The sequence below is a fragment of the Hirundo rustica genome, chromosome 5 (assembly GCF_015227805.2).
Source record: "Hirundo rustica isolate bHirRus1 chromosome 5, bHirRus1.pri.v3, whole genome shotgun sequence".
Lineage (NCBI taxonomy): Eukaryota > Metazoa > Chordata > Aves > Passeriformes > Hirundinidae > Hirundo > Hirundo rustica.
The window spans coordinates 56708498-56721254 of record NC_053454.1 but is presented as its reverse complement, the minus strand read 5'-3'; the positions used below and the strand labels follow the sequence as shown (position 1 = coordinate 56721254).

Below are 12757 nucleotides of genomic sequence, written 5' to 3'. Positions count from 1 at the left end.
CAGGCCCAGACTGAGAGTTTGTCTAACAAAGTTGTTTGCCTGTTTTAATTTAAATGTCTTATCCAACTGAGAATGTAATGCATTGATCGAAAATTGACAATCTCAGATTGTGTGAGCTGCTAAAAGCTCGATAGAGGAGATAAAGCAGATGCCACTCTGCTGTGCAATTATGCAATTGTAGGAGCTGGTTTACCACCTAACGTTAAGCTGTGTTAACTCAGCACAAAGTAACAGTTGCTGATGCCACAGTACTTGTATTTTACAGATATCCCATAAATATCTTCTTCCTTGAAAAGCCAGCATCTCTTGTCTCATTAAATCAACAGCTGGAGTTCTCTAACCAAAACAGTATCAGTCCATTAACCTACCTCTCAGATCCATTAAAGTTAATTCTGAATATTGTTCTACTGGACAGACCAACCACGTGAGAATCTATTTTGCCACCGATGAATTAAAATCAAACTGCAGCACCAGGAGACATGTGCAAACTGCCCCTTCCTTTGCTTTCACATGGAAACAGATGTGCCATTGTGCATGACTCAAATGGCCCACAGTGAACTCAGAAACCCAGAACATACAATTCAAGAGAAAAAGGAAGTATGTGCACTTCAGTGAATTCACAGTGCTAGGTTTGTAAAGCAACTATTCCTTTTCTCCCTCCGAAATCCAGTTTCCCATTTAACTCACTTCTACAGAAGTTCCCAAATTCAAATCTCTGGGGCTTAATCTGCTGGGATAAATTTGCTACCAACAAAATCTGCCTGAATACCTTCAGAAATTTTCCCTTATTCAAAAATGAACCTTCAAACTAAGAGAGCATCTAAAATCAAGGCATTTGCATTATCCCTAACTGTAACTTTTAACTGCAACCTTCCCAGCTAAACGCAGGCTGTCATAACATGAAAACTTTATAAATTGGGTTCAAATGAATCTTCAAGGCAGCTAATGAGAATAGTTGCATGAGATAAACACATGGAAGATGACTTAGGAGGAAAAGACTCTTGTCTAGAAATACAGAATATTACTGCTTTTTCCTGCTGACTCCATGAAGCAAGAGCAACGGATTGGACAAAACTGGACAAAAAACCGTAAAATCTGAGGACTTAATAGTCTGAGTTTTCTGTTGGAAACAAAAATAAAGGTAAAAAGAGAGAGGAATAAAAACAGTTTGTGAGTCTGGAATTCACATGGTTCCCAACTGCAAAAACATTTAACAAAGGCTTGAGAATATTCCCAAACCACCCTCATTTCCCCACCCCTGGATTCAGCATTCCAGAGCTTCAGCAAGATCAACTTTTTCAGTATCCTTCCATCTTTTCTGCCTTGTCTGCTATTTCAACCCACAGCCAGCTATATTATTACTTTCTCAACTGGTTTTGTCCTGTATTCCACAAGGACATGGGCAAGCTTTACGGTCCCTCATGCATCTCACTTACAACATCCTCATAAACAACACCACATTAAAAAAAAAAAGAATAAATTAAAAAGAATACTCATTCACTCAAGAAACATATAAACCCTTTCACTTTGAATTATGCATACACTCAAAAGAAAGAGTGGGGGGAGGAGCTGCCTAAGCAAAAGGAGAGGTTTAGACAAGGCTACCATTACCATCCCACAGCCCTGTGCCTTGCTGCTGAGCCATTTGAAGGCAGGCCTAGGATAGAAAATTTTGAGTGTGCGTACACTTCACTAGTGTCAGGAGATATAATCAGTTTGGTGGGAGAGAAGACAGAAAAACCTGGAGCACGGGAGAACAGACGACGCCTTCACGCTCTTGAGCTGCAGTGCAAGCTTGCAAAATGTAAAAGAATATTATTTTCTCTCTGAAAGAAATGGGACACTATCAGCAGGTGCCAGGCAACGATTTCCAAGCTTCAAAAGAACAACAAAAACAAAATCGGCTCTCCAGGCACAGATAAGACGTTTGGGTTTAACACCTGACAACTTCATAGCTCTAATCAATTCTAAGGTCACAAAACCTCCATAACAAAACAAGAATGAACAAAAGGGCAAAAATTAAGAAATTACTTTCTCGGTAAAATTAATACATACTCTTGGAGTCTCTTATTAGTGATCAGAATCAGCTACACCTTAAGTCAAATAGCAGACTCTTGCCCTTGGCCCCATCTGGCTAAATGGCACCTAATCATAAACAACCATCTTCAGTATAGAAGAGATAAACAACCTCAACGCTGAAACTGTTACAGCAGATTAACATAAGCCAGCAAGTTCAAGAGCAAGGCAGTGGCAAGGACACGGTCCTTGGAAGCCTTGTGAGGCTAAATCTGAGATGTTTCAACAGTATATTATAGTGCATTTTAGATGGTCTGCAGCTCACTACAAAGTATCACAGCACAGCTGTAATTAAAGCTCTGTCATTCTTTCCACTATAAACTCTGCTTTTCATGAGTTTATAATTTAGATTGTAAAAATCTGTTCTGAGTGAAAGCTTGGCAAACCAGAGCCTGTGCATAAGAACACTTTCTTTTTCCAAGGCAGTCAGCTCCTTAAGGTTTTATGAATAACAGAATTTTTCCAGCTTAACCCAAAGTAAGTTAAAGAAAAATAAGCTGTATGTCACTTAAACTCCTTTGTAGTTTGTGGAGGGAAGTTTTATCTCACCAAGTTCAACTCACAGAGAGTCCAATGTCACTTCACAATTCAAAAATGGAAAAACAATCTATACAGCCAAAAGCAGAGGCTTATACAATTTACACAGGCTTAGCTGTAACCTAGACCTAGGCTCAACTGAACTGAAATTATCCCCAGACCTAGCAAAGAGAAGGCACATTGTGTCTCCTCTGCTACCCAACCATAATGTTTCCCGTGACTCCTTGCCCATTCCTCTCCCTCCAAACGGAACTGAACCCTTGTTCCAAACTGCATGAACTTTTGAAGTAAGTTATCCTCCTTCTCTATTTTTCACTCTTACCTCTCAGCTACGCTGGTCACAAGAGTAATTCCACACTCACTCGACACTTGATAGTGCTGGATGTGGAAATATCTGTCTACCCACTAAGTACTTCAAAATTACATACAATAGTAACACACAAAAACACTCAAGACTGTATTTTTCATTTCTTTGACAGATGAAACCGACAATAGACTTCTTATGAAAGATCTCAAGGGACATGTCTGGTGTAAAAAAATGTAAAATGGGGAACAGTAAAACATATGGAACAAAAAGGAAAAGGGAAATCTTAACAGATGAAGAGAATTTATGTATTAAGACTTCTGTCAATCTGCTCACTAAGGCAGAATAGATACTTCCATTCAGGCTTCTCAAGACTTGTAAGGCATAACAGCAACTAACTCCTATGTGAAAAAGCATTCATCATCCATCTTACCAGAACACTCCTTTAAACTGGCTCACTAAAAACTCACATTCACGACAAGTTTCTGGTCCAATCGATTTTCTTTAAGTAGTTAATTGACCAAAGAAGTCGAACAACTGAGAGCCTAAAATGTAACAGTGAAACACACACTCCCACCTTCAAGAGCGAAACACGCCTTCCTTGAAAATAGAAAACTCTGAAACCCAGCTACCTGTTGAGAAAGTGTCTTTGCTTTTTTCCTAGCAAGTAATTCAGAAGGATGGGCAGTGAGTCATTGGCTATTGCCTCAATCTTCCCTGTACATGTTTGTCACTCAGCCTCCGTGACTATTAAGGCCCAGTTTACTTTGACTGTACTTTCACCCATTCCCCTTATGAATTGAGTAGTTTCACACATCTGACCTATCTCAGTTTGCAAGGCACGGGCATGTTTTGTTTTCTGCCATCTCCCAATCTGCTTGAATGAGAATGATAAATCCATTGCTCATCAATGGGTTTGGCCACGCTTTTGGTTTTGCTCTTGTGCAACACAAACCTGCACTCCTGAACAACAAGGCTATTGAGCTTTCCCAATGCTGGGAGTGGTGTCCTCTTAAACTCTGTCAGCTGCCTATCTCCAATGATCCCAGTTGACTCATACACTTGAGATGGACCCTGTTGATTTCAGACTCTTAAACCAAAAGCTAGCCAAGCTTCCCTGTGCCTCATCAGACATCCTGGTAGATAACAACAGATAGTAAACTGCTACAGAGATAAACAGTGGAATCTCCATAGCGCCGCTTTCATCTACGTTCATTTCTTCACATGATAATGTAACCCTCATCGGAAGATGCTGATTTGATAGCACAAGAGAACTCCAGCTGTACAGAAATCACAGCAGCTTTTTAACCTGCCTATGCCATTTCAGTAACACTCCTCCTTTCTGGAACAAAAGGCTCACATGCACAGGGAAGGACTGGCTTCCCGTGCTAAATGCAATACAAGCATCTCCCAAGATGGCCACAAAGAGCATGAGCAGGCATTTTAGAAATTCAATCTTGATAAAAGGCTTTATGATCTCTTCTTAAGTTGGAGGTGTTTACAGCTCAGGCAGAAGAAGGAGGCCAAGGTAAGGTGTGTTTTTCAGTTACTTCTGTCACACAACAGGCAGGCCAACTCATGAGTCTTTGAGCGCACCTGAGCAAATGCCTGAGCTAGCTCTGTACATACCACTCTTGTACCATATACCTTGGATGACCAAGTCATGTTTCTGGCCCAGCACAAGCAGGATCCAGCTCTGCTCTCATTTTCTATCCAACTGTCTCATACTTACAGCCCCTGAAAAATCACTCCACAAAACCAAAGCAAATAAAACATGCAGTTCCACTTACAGGGTTCTGCATCAAGGTAATTTTAACAACTTTCCCCACAACAATTACAAAGACTTGTTTTTCCCCCATGCATTTTTTAATGCACTGATGGAACTTCTGTGAAGTATTCCCATTGAAGTGAAGACCTGAACATGAGGCCAAAAAAAATTTCATATTTAAGGGCTTAAGTCCAGAGTTATACAGCACAAAAAAAGAGATCTGGAGATGAAATTCTGCCTTTCCTCGGGGGCATAAATCCATCTCTAATAGCTGGAGATGAGAATCTTCCTTCGAGGAAAATTACTTGACAATTGGCTGTTACCAGCTTTTTTTTTTTTTTTCCCCTAATTGTAATTGATGAGCTTGATACTTGTTACAGATCAACTATTCTGAGTAAGCAATCTGGACAACCACATTTATCTTCATTGGTAAGAGATGCTCTAATGACTTCACTTTATGTAAAAAAGATGAAGCAAAGACCTCAGCTGTTTCAAGAGCTGCTACAAGAAAACTCAAATTTATCATAACGAGAAATCTTTATTTGATGACTGGAATATTCAGAAAATCAAAAAGCTTCACTAACCTTCTACATTCATAGCCTCCCTCAGAAGCTGCAGTTTCTTCTGTCTCTCTCTTATCCTGTCAAAGGCACTTGATATTGCTGCAGAAGTTGATGTCTCAGGCACGTGGCGCGTTTGGTCCAGTTTTTGTGGTCCAAAGACATCCAGTGCTATGCTCCCATCAGAGTATCTTGCTTCCTTGTTTCTGGCAGTAGTAGAAGTCCGTACTGTAAATGTTTCACACTGATGGCTGTGCCTGTGAGAGCCTCCAGCATGGTCCCTCTCAGCTGCCTTGTCAGTAGTGCAAAGCAAATCTGTGGAAGAAGCCCATATTTTCCGTTTGGGAGGGACATCTGTGTGAAGGTGACCCTTTTTCTCAAGCTCACTGGTTTTACACCTATGAGGACAGAAAACATCCTCCTGACCCGAACTGTAATCTGCAGAAATGCCCTGGAAAAACTCTTCCTCGTCTTGTGTTCCTCTGATGGACAGAAATCCCATAGACTTGCTAAGTCCTTTGTTAAGGGTGGTCTGTTGAGAGAAGTGAGCTCTGTGTCCATCAGGTGCATCAACCGCCAATGGTTTTCCTGGAATAAGGAGACATTTCATACATGTAATTTTCTACCTAATATACAGGAGTCTAACACAAATTAGTCGAAGTGTATGATGAACACACCCTTGGGCATTGGTTTTGCCATGCAAAGCATTGAGAAGGCTACTCCAAGAGCTCCCTCAGTCAACAAAGACAGAAATCCAGCTACTTCATACATGAGGACCATTTTATTTCTTTTATTTCTAAAATGCCCCCAAAAGAAAAATAAATAAAAGACCTACTATAATTCAGTATTAACATTAAAACCCCCCAAACTATCACATAATTACTGAAACTTGGTTTCTCATTAGTTTCATTTTCAAAATAGCCTGGACTATCACCAAAAATACTACTTAATAATCAATCTGAAATCAGCCATTCCTCTCACACCCAAATACACCGCCTACAGGTTTTAATAACAAGTCCAGGTTTGTTCCACAGATTTACAGATGCCCTGCAATACAGTCAGCAGTAAGAGAAGAATGACTGTGTACTTAGGAATTACAAAAATCCTGGATCTTCCTCTAATGACTAATTTGGTGACTACAGTCTCTCCTGATAAAGAATACTCTGAAACATAACCAACATAGCTTCCAAGGTTAAAATGATTCCATGAGTCTGCACCCTTTGAGTTTCACTAATACACAGATCTGTCAATACGTAGGAAGTCTCTTCTCCCTCTCCCTTCTCATGAAATTACTTTCAGAATAAAAGAAACTGCCAGAGGTAGAACCATATCAGTGAAATATGGGGTCCCTGAAGAATATCATACCATGGTGACCAAGAAGTTTTGACCCAGGTGGAGTCAGCATGGCATGTGATTGACACCTTCCTTAGAGCTAGCTCCCTCTTTATGGTGATAGTTCCATGTACATTCTTTAAGAAGGAGCAGCCTTGAAGATTTCACTGCAAAAGCAAGCAGTCATGAGTTCAAAATAATCACTGTGCTGTATCTACTAATTTTAAAGAATGCTCCATAGTCCTCCCTGCACCAATTGAAATTAACTGCCCCACTTGCACAGCAGGCTCTTGATGATCTTTATCTAGAGTGTTATCCTTCTAAACAGAATTTCACTGAATGCTTTAGGGATGTTTGGAAATGTAGTCACTAATGCTTTAAAAGCTTATGGCTTTTAAAGGCATAAACACCTTTCAACTCTGATATTCCTCTTCAAGAGGGGCTGTGCTTTTAGTTTGTAGTTTTTATTTCTGTGATACTTAACTTACAACCAAGAACAGCAAGACTCAAGTTGAATACAACCAAGTAGTCCCTTGCTTCCTACCACCATGCAAATGCATGATGGTAAAATGTTAGTTTGGATTGTCTAAAAAGTCTCTTGTCAGAAATCACACACAATTCCCACATGCTCTAGCCAAGAAAATAAAAAACACTTTGCCAAGGAGAACAAACTAATCTTCTAAAGGGATCTGATGCCTCATTTCATATTTTACAAAGATAGCTTTAATACTAAACTAAACAAAATTATCTTAGTGGCCAAGTAAATATTACATTATTACCTTATTCTCAAACTATATATCATCCTAAGGCTGGTGAATTACGTATAATATTCATACACAAAAAAGCCTTTTAAAAATAGGTGTTTGTTGTGAAGTTCCCGCTAGCCATCTAAAGCAGCAGGATGATATCTGCTCTGCAAACACATACTTCACATTCATGTACATGCACCAAGGACAAACATTCCTGAACAGGATTTTAACTCAGCCATTTGTGAGATAAAAAACTAAACACCGCAGTTTGTTTTTTAAAGATGGCCAACAGAAATGCAAATCAAAAGAAGCTCTGAGAATCCTCCCCAGTAATGAGAGCTCCAAGATAATTTTAGGCTGGAAAAAACCAAAACAACCTCCTCTATACACTGTAAAAAAAACCCCAAACCCCCAGCTCTTTAACACTGAAAGTATTTACATGCAGGGACCTTACTGAACAAAACAAAGCAGAAAAAAACCTAAGAGAAACAGACAGCCACAACTCCAATACACAACCACAGCTGTGCACACAGGATTACTTGGTGCAGCATGGGTCATGACTCAGAAGAACATTCCTGTTCAAAAGATCATTCAGGTCTCTGCACACTGAAGTGCGATCTTGTTGCAGGATCACATGCAATGAAAAGAGACACAAGGTACTTTCAGTACCTGTGGGTATCCTCACCACAGCACCCCAGAGACACAACCCTGTCTTGCTGTGTGGTGCGGAGAACTGCAGTGAAAGAGCCCACCTGCCAGTCGAAAAGAGTGCTGGGGGGAAGCAGCATCCTCCCCACCAAAGCTGTGGTTCCTGTGCACTTGCAGATACCAGAAGCCATTTCCTGTTGGTACAGAGGCACTGTCAGACACAAGCTCCTTTGCCTCAGCACGTAAGAGGTGCTCTCTGCTCCCCACGTCAGCCACCCACTGGGCCTCCCCTCACGAGGAGAAGTGAAGGCCATGAGCACTGTCTCACGGGCAGTGACTAGGGAAGTACTCATGGCCACAGCTTTGCCATTCAACCAGCCAACTGCATGATGAGACAGGAGATGAGCTGTCCTGTCAGGAGGCAGTGCAGGAGGTGTTCCACTTCCACACTGCTCTTCTGCTCCACAGGTCGAACTCAGATCCACACTGACTCAAGCAGTCAGCATGAGATTTTTACAAAGTACCAAAACGAATCTACAGCTGGCCTCAGTATTCAGGCTTGAGACTGCAAAATTCTCTTGGAAGTCTTTCTTCTGTCCTTCATTACTCTCCCCATTTCCACTTCTGCTTTTCACCAGCCTTGCCAACTCTTCCCACCTCTGCAAAACCCATCCCTCTCTACATTACATTATTTCAGCAAGCTCTGTCCACACTGACTGATAGTGCCAACATGAGCTGTTTAAAAATCATCCTCAGAGAAGGGTAAAGAAGATACTTTGGGGCAAAGAGTGCACAGCCTGGGTACTTTGAGAGGGCAGACTGAAACAGAGCAGCAGCAGAGAACTTTCAAACCCCTACTTTATCCCAGCCAAAACTGCATGCTGCTTTTAGCACCAGAGCACAGAGGCCAAGGATCAAGGGCAAGACTTCTCAATACAGAAGTAACTCAAGTGCAGATATCAGTAGTAAAATTGGATTAGGCAACCAGCAATCAGTCCAAGCCAGTATTTCTGTTTTTAATAATGTAAATCTGTCCTCATCCCTTCTTCCTTTTTTTAAGTACTGTTATAGACTTTGTAAGTCACACGATCAACTGTTAAGGTATTTTCACTCTTCTAATGCTGGACTTCCTCCACTACCTCAGCATTACTTGGATCAAGAGTCTTAAGTGACTACAGGAAGTCTCTTTCAGCACAAGGTTCATGTATCTAGCTTCCAGAAAACAGTACACCTCCAAGACAGAGCAGACTGGAATAATATTCCCTCTTTACCACATGGATTTTCAGTTGAATGTCATGCTCAAGTCTAAATTCATTCAGTCAATATGTGGTTTATTCTTCAGCTTTCCCCCCACCCTGCTTTCATAATGAATGTGTGGGAAAATGAAGGAAAGAACCACCAACAAAAACCTATACATAAGGAATAAATATCTAACTAATGATCAAAAGGATCCTGCATAAGGGAACTTGTACATCTTTAAAATGCAAGACTCATGTTATGACCTTCCTTAAAAAAAAAAAAAAAAGGTTTGTGTTTGTATCTGTAATGGAAACTCTGGAGACCTATCCCAAGTATCTTGGCTCGACTAAAGACATTAATTATATCACCTGAGACCACAAAGAGCTACTCCAGGCTTCAGTTACCCAGGTGTGTAACAGGACAGAGAAGTGCCTCCCTGTTTGTCAGTGAGGGTGATAGAACAAGCCATTAGCAATTAAGATGCTGCAGCATGTTAGCAACTTCAAAAGGAATACTTTCCCCTTCCCCAGTTACTTTTCTGTTGCACTAAACTCTCCTCCTTGCTCATCTGAAGAATGTATGGGTTCTTGATTCCTCACATCGCCCTTGGGTGTTTATCCTATACTTGATGTTACATTAGTGCAATTATTTATAATTACTGTAAATAATTCAAATGCAATTACAGTAACTGTATGATTCCAATGCATAATATATAGTGAGGGAATATATACAATAAAAATAGCAATTAATAACCAGGAGTTCACGATTAAATTCCCTTGTGGTGCTAAAATGAAACTCTAGTTTTCCACACACACCTTCAACTGCCAGGTGTTACATTTGCTAAACAACCATAGATCTGCTTCCTTCTTCCTTTGCTGTTTTCAGCTATGAATGCAACTACACCCTCTTTTTCACTGGTGTCATTCACAGACCATCTTTCACACACGCTGACAGTAATCTGGTTGATTTTCCTCTGCGAAAGAGTTGTCAAACTAAATCCAGTCTGTCTGAGATTACTTGTGCTCCAGCTTGATCACACAGGAAATTAATCCAATATTAAGTGTAAACGCAGTTGGTACCATCACATGCTGCATCTCTTTTTGCTGCATAAACCCAACTCAATTTTCTTTAAAGCCTTTCTGCCTGCCTCGTCCTTTTGTTTGCACAAAACAGAACACCTTTTTCAACTCTGTTATGGATTTTGACTTGTGGATGTACGTAGATGCACACAAATGGGGTGGTTAGGAAGAGAGAGAGGCTGAGGGGAGCAGGGAAAGACTGCCCACGTGTGCATGAGAACACACACCATCACTGCCAGACTGGAAGGTCTCAAGAGAGGAAATTATTATACAGGAGTTTAAAAAACATCTCCTACGCCATCTCTGTGCAGAAAACAAAGCAACAGAAAGAAGCTCTTTCTCCCCAGACAATGCGGTTAGTTTCTAAAATATGAGTGGGGAGCCGATGGAGGAGTTGGGTTTGCAATCCCTTTGGGGCAGGCTAAAAGCCAAACAGAAGACAACAGAGCCAGATGTGGCCTGTGGGTTGACTGCTAGGAATAGCACCCCCTCTCTTCTTTTCCTTTCTAAATAGTTGAGAAAAATCCAAGTTTCAGACGGAAGTACTCCTAAACAATGCATTCTCTGTGAAGGAAGAACTGGACACAAGGTTTGTTGAAAGCACCATATATAATGGCCAAGTTATAAATCCTGTATAACAATTTGCATTCTGCCTTGGACTGACAGCTCTTCTATCAAAAAAACACAAAATAGCTCCAAAAACCAGGCATCTTGCTCAGGACAGAGGTAGTGAGCCTTGCCAAGCAGCACTTCATATTTCATAAATGCGACATTTTACCTCTTCCCTTCCTCAGCACCTCTGCAATTAAAGGCAACCATTGCTCTTTTCCACTCAGCTTTTTGGGTGAGGGTTTTTTTGGTACATTTCTCAACTAAATAGGCAAAAGATCCACCTAGCTGCTCCCTTCCTGGATTTTTGTGTATCCCAGGAGAAACTCAGTGTTACAGCTGCTTTTCAGCACAGAGACAGCATTTGGCACCTCTGGTTGGTTTCCTCACTGATCTTTGTGTCCGCTCTTGTTCTATCTTCAGAGTTCTGAGTTTGTCCTCAGCATCATGCTGGCAGCATTTCCAACAGTGCCAGGCTGCAAGTTCCCTATACCTGGAGAAACTATACCTAAATTTAAAAGATCTCTACCAATGCCGACCACCAGCACTGCTAAATGCAAACAGAAACATTTTTCTGGAAGTGGAAAACAAGCATGGCTTCTGGAGTGAAAAAGAATAAAATCCATTTTTTTTTTTTTTTTCCCCAACAAGAAATCTCCATCTGGCTTTCATTTGGTTTTGCTGAACTCTGAAAGTTATTCTCCACCTACTCAGTTCTTTTTTTTTTTTTTTTTTCTGGAACTGACAAGCCAGGGGAAATAAAAATATAATAAAAAAGTGTATTTAGTATATTTACAGATGACAAATTTTCAAGTAAATGGAAATAAGTTCATGCAGCAGTTTTTGATAATTTAAGTCTGTGGTTTTTGGATTTATCAAGATAACTTTTAAGCTACTTTAGTTTACATATGGAGGTCATCACTATAAACCATTTTTTAATAGACTAAAAGTTGTGGTTTTACCCAGATCAGGAATTAAACAATCCACAGTCAACTTCCCTGGATCAAAAGCAAAAAGGGTATGTTTTCACTTAAATAAGTTTTTTTGTTGATATATGGAGTGGTAATTAAACACTAGAATATTGTTAAAATTAAAAGCAGCTTCACTTAGCCTTAGAATTTTTCATTTTCTTTACAACAACTACCTGATAATGCATACAGTCTAATTAAACAGGGAGATGATCAATTTTGATCACGATTTCCAAATATTTTCTATTGTGTACAGTTAAGGTGAATCTAAATGATCTTCTAAATTCACTTCAAGCCTTCATTCACGTGGCATATATTTTTGGCAGAGAATACATCTGTAACATTATAATATATGAGCTGGACTTGTGACAGTTTACCACCTTGTAGAAGTCAAGTTAAACTCAAGGATCCTCATGGCAGGAAAGCCAAGACACCTGTTAGCTGCGTCTCTTTAGAAATGAAGTGTTTCTGGCAAAGGTCTGTCCTTGGTGTTCATGGATCATCAACTTAAATTGGAACTCGTCAAATAAACACACAAGCTGCAAGATTTCAGGTATTAGATGGCTGGGAAGCAGGTTTCCAGGCAAGTACAACTTAGGGAGATTTCAACTGAGCATTAAATAGCCTACACATCCTTCTCAAGGATAATTTGTGGCAAAGAGTAACACAGTGAATTAATTCTTGCTTTATATTTGAAGAGTTTGACAGTCACTTAATCTTTTGTTACCCCAAAAGAACTTTATGAAGCCAATTAAGTAACTGTCACATATAATTCTTGATGTAAGAACTCTTTTAAGGTCTAAAGTGTTTTTAAGTACAAAATTTAAGTAACTCATTGGTTTAGATGACTCATGACAGGTCTTACTGCTTCCATTTTTGCTGGCTAAG

At 40.1% G+C, this 12757-nt stretch overlaps 1 protein-coding gene across 1 annotated transcript in view; it reads right to left on the bottom strand.

Annotated features, from left to right (window-relative positions):
- PTPN13 (protein tyrosine phosphatase non-receptor type 13) overlaps nucleotides 1-12757 on the bottom strand; it is a 111061-nt gene that overhangs the window by 51137 nt on the left and 47167 nt on the right. The window contains exon 7 of the mRNA XM_040063863.2: nucleotides 5270-5833. Coding sequence (XP_039919797.1) covers nucleotides 5270-5833 — 564 coding nt within the window. The remainder of the gene's footprint in view (nucleotides 1-5269; nucleotides 5834-12757) is intronic.